The 10,966-nt window shown below is 54.2% G+C and overlaps 1 protein-coding gene across 2 annotated transcripts; it reads left to right on the forward strand.

Moving 5' to 3' along the window:
* The first annotated feature begins 1,726 nt into the window (after nucleotides 1-1,726).
* HEXIM2 (HEXIM P-TEFb complex subunit 2) lies at nucleotides 1,727-6,613 on the forward strand. 2 transcript variants are annotated; one of them, XM_063081251.1, is made up of 3 exons: nucleotides 1,727-1,794; nucleotides 2,607-2,713; nucleotides 5,590-6,613. In XM_063081251.1, the coding sequence occupies exons 2-3, from the start codon at nucleotides 2,651-2,653 to the stop codon at nucleotides 6,382-6,384; spliced, it is 858 nt and encodes a 285-aa protein (XP_062937321.1). In that variant the 5' UTR covers nucleotides 1,727-1,794; nucleotides 2,607-2,650; the 3' UTR covers nucleotides 6,385-6,613. The 2 variants fall into 2 exon arrangements, with proteins under 2 accessions (XP_062937321.1, XP_062937320.1); XM_063081250.1 differs by having other exon boundaries at nucleotides 1,763-1,881.
* Nucleotides 6,614-10,966: the final 4,353 nt, after the last annotated feature.

Below are 10,966 nucleotides of genomic sequence, written 5' to 3' on the forward strand. Positions count from 1 at the left end.
AATGATTTTTAACTACTTAGAATTTCAAAATAGAGGTTCCTGGGCCGGCCGGTGGCTCACTTGGGAGAGTGTGGTGCTGATAACACCAAGGCCACGGGTTTCGATCCCTATGTAGGGATGGCCGGTTTGCTCAATTGGGAGAGCGTGGTGCTGACAACACCAAGTCAGAGGTTAGGATCCCCTTACCAGTCATCTTTAAAAAAAAAAAAAAAAAAAAAAAAAGGTTCCTTAGTAACAATGCACCGGTGGCACGCAAAACACTCCCCCATTTTGTTTAGTTTGGGGCAGAAAATTCTTTAAACTGGAAAGATCTTGTAGTTTACAGAGATTACAATGGAATTCGTTCATTTTTCCCTCTAGGAGAGCAGCCATTTCGCCAAAAGTTTTGGTAAAAGTTATAACTCAGATTTCAAAATGCAAGCAGGTGTTCATGGAGCATCCGAAATGGGCCACTCCATTTCTATTACTGGCGACTATTCTGTGTCCCATTCCTGTAACGGACAAAAACCTACTCCTTTGGTGTAAACTTGCAAGAGAACTGGGACAGCACACATTAGAAGTTTCCCAAAGTGGCGTGGCTGGCGACGTGCAAGGTCACGTCATTCCGAAAATCGGGGCTGGATGGGAGAAATCTTGAGGGCAAGAGCGCTCAGAGATCTCCACGCACTGGGCTCGTGAAAGTTTCCACGTGCCCCTCTCTAGCTCGTCCCAGGGGGAATTAGTGGTTGCTACAGTAGTCAGAGGGTTGTTCATTTTCGCAGGCCGGGAGACGGGATGGTTTTGGTATATGGGGGAAGAACGTGGGTGCACCGGGCTCTCAGCCCTCGGAGCCTGCAGCTGACTGCCACTCCTGAGGGCTGGGCGGCCAGAGCTGCGACCTCCGCCCTCCCCCTCGGTACCAGCCTCTGGAATCTGGCGTCACCCCCACCTCGCGGGTCGAAGAGGGAGTCCCACTACGCTGGGCCTCGCCGCCATACCCAGGCCGAATGGGGGGTGGGGAGAGAACTTGGCGGAGCTAGGCGTTAGGGCCCAAGCCCCTGTGGAAGGGCAGCAGAGATGAGCAGTTTCGCCGGCCTCTCTCCCGCTGGGGTCTCGGGAACACGCGGTAATTACCCAAGAACCGCCCCCCTCCGTGAGGGGCGAGGCTGCGGGGCTGCCGGGACGGTTTGAGGACCAGGCTCGGTCGGGGAGACTCCAACCTTCACCCTTCCTGGTGCCCGGTCCCTCTCCCCGCCGCTTCCCGGCGCGGCCACTTCAAGCAGCCCACTCGGCCCGGCCTCTCCCCGCTCCCAGACCACCCCCCATGGGGTGCTCTCACTGCGCAGCGAGTCCCTCCGCTGCCTCCTCCCAGCCCAAAATGGCGGCGGCGGCGGCCACCGATCTTCTTGTCGCCTTCCTCAACGGCCGGGGATCCCTCCGCGATCAGGCCCCTCCCCTCTCAGCCGGATCTATTTTCTGCCCGGTAAAGATTAACGCCATCAATGAGCTCTTTAATTGAGCTCTGAGAAGGCGGATCCGGTTGTGCTTTCGCACAGCTAATCGTTGACGAAAGCGAGAATATTGGCAGACGATCTGACCAATCAAAAAGATAGCATTGAGCGCGGGACGCCACCCGCGCAAGGGTGGATGGGTTTCGAAGTTCCCGGGCATGGTTGCTGACGTGTAGCATCTTGGACCGCCTTCCCAGATTATAAGAACTACAATCCCCAGAAGACACCGCGTTCCAGGCTGTCCCCTCCCCCCAACCTTAGCGCCTGAGCGGCTTGAGCAGAGCTGCAGCAACTGCAGCAAGAGGTAGGGCTGAGGCGTTGGGAATTGCACAGGCATCGCACAGAAAGACACACAGATGTAGTCGTGTGCATAGCCCTTGACAGCAAATAGGTCAGTTTCACCTTTGCAAAACCTCCTTCCATGACTATTTCCCCTCTTCTAAGAAATCCATCCTTATCCCAGTTGGGTTTCCCTCCCAGCTGCATGTACTGCAGACTTCTTCCCCTTTCCTCTGTTTCCCGTCCGGAGAGGAAGGAGGGAATCAGGCCAGGCTCTGTAGACGAAAGGCCTCAGTTCCAGGCTCGGCCCAGGTCCCAGCCATGCTTCTAGAGGTATTGCCTTGTGGAGCCCAGCCTAGGAAGAAGGAGGGTAGGTGGTGGGGGGCGGAACTGCAGTCTCAATGGAGGGCCTCTTAGAGGCAATGGGGAAAGGATTCCTCCTAAGCTTGCTACGTGTTGCCTTGTGGGCATAGGCGCACTCTACTCCCAGCCTTCCCAGGCAGTCTTCTTTTCCAGTTTGGTTGTTGGGGGAACAAAGCTTAGCCCTTGCTTTCTAGCTGCCAGCCTGGGCCTCAGTGACTTCCAGGACAGTATAGGACATAAACCCTGGCCAGAGGGCCTGAGGAACAGGGCTGGGAAGATGGCCCTTTAGTCCCATTTGGCCCCTTGCTGGCTGGAGGTGTGAAAACCAGCCTTCAGGGCCTTCATTTAAAAGTGAGGATGTGCATGGCTGGTGCTACAAAATGGCTGCTGCTGCCTGGACAAACAATTCCTAGGCAGCCAGTCTTCCCAAGAATTCTCCTTCAGGACTTAGGTTTCTGTTGTTGTTCAAAGCAGGTGTCACTAGTTAAAGGCATCTGCTGAAAGATTTGGAACAGAAGATGGCCACTCTGAACCAGACCAACTGTAATACAGAGTCACCAGCAGCCCTGGAGGAGGCCGAGGTAAGCTCCCAAGTACTCTGAACATGGATCTTGCCAACTGGGATCCCAGCTTCTTGTCTCAGACGTGCTGGTAGATTTGGAAAACCAGTATTTTAAATGAGCCCCTACTATGTGCTGGATAATAGGCCAGATGAAAAATCCATGCTATTTTATGAAATCCTAGTAGCTCCTCAAGGTAAGAATTATTTCCAATTCACAGAAACTAAGGTTCTGAGAGCTGAAAAACCTTTTCCAGAATCGTGCAGCATATAAGCAATAGACCCAGGGTTTAAACTTAGGGCCTCCTGACAACAGAACCTTGTTTTTATCTCAGGGCCAAAGAACATTTTGTCCAGGCTGAGAACCGAGTCTCAGGAAGAAGAGACATTTTGGTTCATAATTGATATGGAAGCGGGGGTGGGGGGGGTAGAATCTAACTGAGGAGAGAGGAGAGGGACAGATTGTGTCAGGCCCTCAAAGAATGCCACCTTCTGATCTGGCAGCAGGAGCCCAAACCCTCCCAGCCCATGATCTCTCTCACTGTCCCACCTTACCCATTCTTCTCCCCTAACCCACAACTCCTTATAGGTGAGCAGGGAACTTAGGGTGGGGGGTCAGAGGAACTTCTGACCCACCTTACCTAGCCACTTCCAGTGTTTCCTGGATTTGTTTAATTTGGAGTTCATGGCATGTCAGGGCTAGAAGGTTCAGAGAGAGCAAATGACTCACCCAGGTCACACAGCTTATCTGCAGTAGCGGTAAAGGTGGTAGAAGGACAAACCTTCAGGAGGGAGGCAGCATGTGGGGCCAGGGGCCAGGGCTGGCTTGGGTGCAGGGAAGGATCATTAGGGGACATTTACTGAGGGCTGGGAGCAGGTGAATTTTTGTATACACACACAAACAAGCCACTCTGCCTTGGAGTTCCCAGCAGCCTTGCCTTTCCCAGGTGGAGCAGCAGTTCTGTCTCAGTTGGCCCAAGCCACTGATGGAGACAAGGCCTATTGCTTATGACTGGTGATCTCTCTGCAGGTGAAGTAACAACACATTCCACACACACCCTGACATACCTCCTTTCCCGTGAAGTTCTCTTCAGGGTCTCCAATACACACATAACATACCCCCAGCTCTTATAGGGCTGCATATACCACATCCACCAGTACCCACCCTATGCTTGTATGGACCCATGCCCAGATTCACATGTCATACATTATAAAACAACATACAAATGGTAGTGGTTATTATTAGAAATCCCAAACCACAAACTTAGAGCAATTCATTCCCCATCCCCCACACTGTACTCCCACCCTCACCACAACAGAGATAAACAGATGCTCTGAACATACACACACTCTCTTGACAGATCCCTTCCACCTCTTAGGTGCTAGAACTCTCTCACTGCAGACTGGAGGTTGACCCTTCCTCTCCTTAGTTAGGACCTCTTTCCTGCCACTCATATAGAACAGTGATAGAGTGATACGAATTGCTGCCTGGAATAAATGTGCTCCATTTCTTTACCCTAGGAGGATAGAAAGGAAAGTCTCATTTTTCAATATCTTTTGGATGCTCCCATGTTATAAGTTTAGGTCATTTATTATGATGATGATTATTATTATTACTTTTTTTTTTTTTTTTTTTAAAGGGGATCTTAACCCTTGACTTGGTTGTTGTCAGCACCACGCTCTCCCGAGTGAGCTAACTGGCCATACCCATATAGGGATCTAAACCCGTGACCTTGGTGTTACCAACACCACACTCACTCTCCCAAGTGAGCCACGGGCAGGCCCTGGTCATTTATTATTATTTTTTAATTTGTTTCATATATATATTTTTGACATCAGCAGCTGGCCAGGATGTGGATCAGAACCTTGACCTTGGTGTTACAAGGCTGCACTCTAACCAACCAGCCCTAGTTTTAGGTCATTTAACAAAAATTTATTGGGGCTGGCTGGTTAACTCAGTTGGTTAGAGCACAGCCTTCTAACACCAAGGTCAAGGTTCAGATATCCGTACTGGCCAGCTCTCCGCCCACCCCACCCCCACCCCCACCCCACCCCCCCGCCAAAAAAAAAGAAAAGAAAAAAGACTTGTGAAACTGGCATAAACTTAAAAAAAAAAAAATGTATTGAGCACTTACCTTGTGTCATGCATAAGGACACAGTGGTTAACAGACAAAATGCATTCTCGTGTTAAATGGTAATGGACTAAATGCTATGTGGGATGCTAACTGTGTGACTTAATGGAGTGTCACTGAGGAGGGGAGATGGGGTCTACTTTAGACAGGGTGGTCAGGGAGGATCTCCCTGAAGAGGTGACATTAGAACTGAGCCTGAAAGGATGAAAAGGAGTCAGCCAAGCAAATAGCTGGCAGCAGGATCGGATACATGATTGTGGGGCCCAGTGCAAAAGGGCCCCTTGTTCAAATATTATTAAAAAGTTCAAGACAGGGACAGCAGAGCATTAAGCCAAATAGGAGGCCTTTCTGAACGTGGGGCTCTGTGTGACCGCACAGGTCGCTTGCCCGTGAAGCCAGCTCTGTCTGAAAGACAAGCTTTCTAGGAAGAGGGACGAGCAAGTGCCATTCGGGCTTCTGATCAAGCAGATGCATCAGGAGCTATCTTCCATCCCAGTTTTCTCCTTCTCCTACTTCATTCATTCAGACAGTATTTATGGAACACCGACTCTGTGCCAGTTATTGTTGTAGGCATTGAAATTACAGAGTGAAAAACACAGGCAAAATTCCTGCTGTCACTGTGAGTTTACTTGGGGAGGGTTGAGGGACAGACAGAAGACAGGTAAGTGAGGGGCTTGAGAATGACCAGTCTAGCTGGGCGTGGGAAGGCTCTCATCCCTAGGGATAGGCTGTCTGTGATCCTTCCTCCCTCCTCCCCTCTCTTTAGACCTCTGGTGCTCCAGGGAGCCCCCAGACACCCCCTGAGCCTCATGACTCTGGTGGTTCCCTGCCCCTGACACCCCGGATGGAGAGCCACTCAGAGGATGAAGATCTTGCTGGGGCTGGCGGTGGCCTGGGCTGGAATGGTAGGGGTCCTCGGACCCAGAGCCCAGGGGGCTGCTCAGCGGAGGCTGTGCTGGGCCGGAAGAAGCACCGTCGGCGGCCATCGAAGCGCAAGCGGCATTGGCGGCCCTACCTGGAGCTGAGCTGGGCCGAGAAGCAACAGCGGGATGAGAGGCAGAGCCAGAGGGCCTCCCGGGTCCGCGAGGAGATGTTCGCCAAAGGCCAGCCCGTGGCACCTTACAACACCACCCAGTTCCTGATGAACGACCGGGACCCGGAGGAGCCCAACCTGGATGTGCCCCACGGGGTCTCCCACCCAGGCTCCAGTGGGGACAGTGAGGCAGGGGACAGCGATGGGCGGGGCCGAGCTCACGGTGAGTTCCAGCAGAGGGATTTCTCCGAGGCCTATGAGCGCTACCACACCGAGAGCCTGCAGGGCCGCAGCAAGCAGGAGCTGGTGCGAGACTACCTGGATCTGGAGAAGAGGCTGTCGCAGGCCGAGGAGGAGACAAGGAGGCTGCAGCAGCTTCAGGGGTGCAGCGGCCGGCAGACCTGTCGCCAGGTGGAGGCGCTGGCTGCCGAGGTAGAGAGGCTGCGGACCGAGAACCAGCGGCTGCGGCAGGAGAACGAGATGTGGAACCGAGAGGGCAGCCGCCGCGATGGGGAGCCGGGCACCTAGGATGCCCCCAAGCGGTAGACCCAAGGAGAAGGTTCTGTTTCACACACACTTAAGCCAGCTGGTTCTCAAGGAGGCGGGCGGCGGATTGAAGCCTTTCTCAGCCCCCTGCGCCCCCTGAGAACAATTAAAATAGGTTCAGACTTCCACCTGGCCATTTCCGCAATTGGTTCTTCAATGTCATCTTACTTTTTACAGAGAAATTAAACGGTCTGGGTGAGACCAAATAGGAGTGGCTAGGATTGATTTCACTAGGACTGTTCTGAGAATCAAAAGATGTTTGTCCCAGAGAGGTCCCGGCCCCCACTTGCCCCAAGCCTGGAAGGACAGCAGACCTCTGGGTGGGGACGTGTCAGGGTCTCTAGGATGCCCGAATTCTGCTTTGTGTGTCCTGGAGCAATCAGACTGCACTGAAGGTTTTATAGGTGGGAGGGAGCTCAGTCAGGAGCCTCCAGGCTTAGCCAGAACCCTGCACTCAAGGTGCCAGATTGTGGGCCGAGCCCGTGGCGCACTCGGGAGAGTGCGGCGCTGGGAGCGCAGTGACGCTCCCGCCGCGGGTTCGGGTCCTATATAGGACTGGCCGGTGCACTCACCGGCTGAGTACCGGTCACAAAAAAGACCCCCCCAAAAAAAAAAAAAAGATGCCAGATTGCTATGAGGAGCTGGGGTCTACCCCTGGAGAAGAGAGAGCTAGGACTTTTGGAGAAGATCCAATCCCATGGGTTCCTTCAGGGTTTGCTCCCAGGCCCTGTGTGTTTTCCCCACCGTTTAGAGGGCTGGGCTGGGTGAGGTCTGGGTGCCTTGTGCCTCTTGTCCTTGACAGTCCCCCACCTTCCCCCTTCACAGCAAGGGTTGGGCCTGAGGTTAGTCATCACGTGTTTGTCCCTTCCTCCTGGAAGGACACTAATAAGTAAGCACTCAAGGAGGGTATTTTCCTGATGGAAAATAAAGCCAAGAGGCAGAGGGAGGCAGTGCATCGATCCTTAGCAGAACTGCTCTGCCGGGCCTGCCTGGTGCCTGCTGTATCTGCTCATCCTGCCCCTCTTGGCCCAGTCACGTGTGTGGTTAATTCCCTCTGAAGTGTGTGAACCCCTCTCGGTCTGGGCCATAGAGAGCTGGGTCAGCCTGGGTACTACAGATACCACCAGCCCGTTTTGGGCTCTGAAACGAGCTTACCCACCCCCTCACACTCAGACTCACCCTTCCCCAGACACCCTGTGTCTTCCATCACCCTCCCTGCATCCTTGCTGGCTGGGACCTGGGGTCAGGCTGACAATGAGCATCACTGTGGGGCAGTTAGTTAACTCACCAGTGAGCCCTATAGGGAGGGGCAGAGGCCTGGCTGACCCAGCCCGGCTTCCCTTCCAGGTGCTCATCTTGAAAGCCACATTGGGCAAGAGAGGGCCCAGGCCTGAGGATGGAAATGTTGACAAAACCCTGTGTGTTGCTGGGACAGCTTTCGTTTCCGCTCTGCCACACCCAGGCCTGGCCAGCACTATCTGCGACGAAGTGAGGCCAGAACAGATTCTAGGAAGGGATGGGTTTCAAGAGAAAGCCTAGTCCCATCCTGGGGGATCTGTGCCTGGAACCCTGGCCGAGGGCTCCTTCCCTTTAATCCCGACAGCTCTGTGCAGAAGGACAGCAGGAATGATCGTCCCCACTTTGCAGATGGGAAACCTGAGGCTCAGAGAGGAAGTGGCTTTCCAGATTCCAGGCCTACCTTCCCCTGTGGGGTGCTGGCCTGGGACCCAAAGGTCCGTGGCCTGTGTAGGCAGCATCCCAGTTGCTGCATTCCTCAGCACGGAGCCCACAGCCCGCAGGGAGAGGGAGGCCAGGACTAAGGTTGTTTACCCGGAGGCTGTGTGTGTGTGTGTGTGTGTGTGTGTGTGTGTAGCTAGGAGGGGAGAGAAGATTCCGGAGGGCTGCTGAGGGGGAGGGGGAAGGGTGCAGTGTGGGAGAAGGTGCCCAGGGCGGGAGTGGGTTGAGCGTCTCTGGGCACGAGCTGCATGCCAGGGAAGGGGCAGGTCAGGAGTAATAAGAAAACAAAGGAGAGGGTGTGAGCTGGGAAAGTGTCAGGGGGGCTGCCTGGAGGGCTCAGTAAGCCCCTCCCCTTCTGGTTCCCTCTGCCAACCCCAGGGTGAGGGCCTGGAGGGTGGAGGTCATCCTGGGGGCTGGACCTGGAGCGCCTTGGGGCTCAGCTGCAGGGGCAGGCGTGGTTCCCTTTTGTGCCTCCCCCTTTTGCCTTCCAGTTGTTCCTTCTGCTGCCTGGTCCTGAGCCCGGGCTTCTCCTCTACCCCACCACAATGATGGAAACTCCACTTTAAAACAGACTCCCCCACCCGACACATGCCCTCAGCTGGGGAGGATGGGCTTGGACACAAGTCCCCTCTCCTGAGGCCTCTCCAGAGCAAATGCCCAGGGCCTTGCTTCCCGCAAGCCCATTTCTAGGGCCCTCTTGGTCACCTGGGCCAAGGGAGGGAGGCCAGAGGGTAAATATTTCACAGGAGTGATTGCTGAAGCTTCCTGCCACTCCTGCCTAGCCTGGCCTTGGATTCCCCTTTCTTCCCCAGCAGGGGCTCCTTGGCCCCAGGTGAAAACTCCTGTTCCCAGTGGACAGACCCTGCCTGCAGTGGGGTCAGGGGATGAGAGGTAGTGGGTGGGCAGAAGTTAATGGGGTAGTCAGGAGGAAGCTGCTAGGAAGTGGGCAAGGGGGTCTGAGGTGAGGCAACAACATATGGGGGGAAAGGTGGCCAGGTCCTGTTGTCCCTGTTGGGAGCAAGCAAGGGTGGCACTGGCCCTTTAAGTGGGGGTGCCAGTCAATGTCCTCCCCCAGCCAACCCAATTCGTGGGCACACTGAGCATGTGCAGGAGCTGTGCAAGTGGGGAGGGGAGGGAAGTAGGGGGATAGATTCCGGAGGGAGCCTCTCACTCTCCCTACTTCCTGTAGCTGCCCCTACCCTCCTTCCTGGGTCTGACAAAAGAGCCCATGGTGCTCACCCAGTCCCTTCCCCCGCCACAGACCCCAAGGGGGGTGCTGCCCCCTGGAAGTGCTGAAGCCTGCAGAGGGTGCTGGGCAGGTCCTCTCTGCCCTGGAAAGTCTCCCTGCTGCCTGGAGGTGGCACACACACAGCCCAGTGCCAGCCTCACTTCCCTGGTGTGGGTGGTGGCTAATCTTCCTGCTGCTTGACATGTTCCCTTTCATTCCATTGGTGCCAGGGTTTTTAAAAGGATCTACCTGTGATGGTGCTCTGAAAATTAAGCAGAGCCAAAAGGGTGAGGTCCCTGCCCCCACCCACCAGAAGCTTCCAGCCCTGGAGGAAGCAAACAGCTCAGAGACAAGTACCTTCCCCAAACCCCCTCCTGTTCTGTCCCTGGGATCAAAGTCTCCTTCTTCAACCAGCAGCATCCTCCAGGCCATCTCTCTGCAGCCCGGGTTCTCCTCCTCAAACCTTTCCCCCGCCTCAGCCTGTTTCTGCACCGTCCCCCTGCCCTCAGCCCCCAGTCCCCAGCCCCCCTGTGCTTTCCCTACCCCCTTAGCACTTGCCCACCCTCCTTCCTCTAATCTCTTAGCTACAGGTACCATTATTTTTTTTTTACTGACATGAAATTCACGTAACACGAAATTAACTTTTAAAAGTAAGCAATTCAGAAAACAAAAAACAAAAATAAAAGAGCAACTCGGTGGCATTTAGTACATTCACAATGTACACAACTGCCACCTCTGTCTACTTTCAAACATTATCACTGCAAAAGGAAATCCTGTATCCATTAAGCAGGAACTCCTCATTCCCCTGCATCCCCAGCCTGGCAACCAGCAATCTGCTTTTCATCTCTATGGGTTTACTCATTCTGGATAATCTGGTGGTAGAGCCAGGAGGGAAAAACCATGTGGTCTCCCGGTGCCTGTACCTGAAAAGCACATCTGAGACCTGTGATCCATCCCAGTTCTGCTTCTCTCTCAGAGACCCCCTTTCTTCATTTGTTCAAGGGGGTGGGGGACCTCAGGCTAGTCCAGGATCCTGGGCCCTCCAGAGCCTATCCCTGGCCAGGGGGCTTCTGCCTGGGACGATGCTGACTGGCCTGAAAATATTACCACCCCCTTGAACCTCCTGGCTCCTCCCTGCAGGTCCAGACAGTAAAGGTGGCCCCAGAGGACAGTGCGATTAATGCTGTGGGTTTGGGGTCAAAGGCATGAGATGAGGAAACTTCGCCTCAGAGAGGTTGAGGAACTTGCCCAAGGCCACACAAGTCCCCCCAGCCGGTCTGTCTGACTGTAGTTTAAGCTCTTGACCATCGTGTTCTCCTGTCTTCAAAGAGATAAAGTTAAGGGCTTAGCAAAATGCCAGCTGTGTGGGAGGTGCTGTCAAATGGAAGCAACCATAGATTTTACTACTTTCGGAGCGTTGCATAATCGTGAACAGCTCCATTCCAAGGTGGTTCTTGGGAGTTCTTTCCACTACCCGCTTCCCTTATCTTTTGGAGAAGGTTTCCTCGTTGCCCTCTCCACTGGCCTCTCTACGATGACAACTCTTGGGGCTAGATGGGGCTTCCTGGACCCTGAGCCCTTCAGGAAGGAGGGGGTGGA

Source organism: Cynocephalus volans, chromosome 16 (assembly GCF_027409185.1).
Source record: "Cynocephalus volans isolate mCynVol1 chromosome 16, mCynVol1.pri, whole genome shotgun sequence".
NCBI classification, from domain to species: Eukaryota; Metazoa; Chordata; class Mammalia; order Dermoptera; family Cynocephalidae; genus Cynocephalus; species Cynocephalus volans.

Coding starts and splice junctions, on each gene's coding strand:
- HEXIM2 (XM_063081251.1), top strand. CDS start 2,651: ATGGCCACTCTGAACCAGACCAACTGTAATACAGAGTCACCAGCAGCC. Junction 2,714..5,589: donor CAGCCCTGGAGGAGGCCGAG/GTAAGCTCCCAA, acceptor CCCTCTCTTTAG/ACCTCTGGTGCTCCAGGGAG.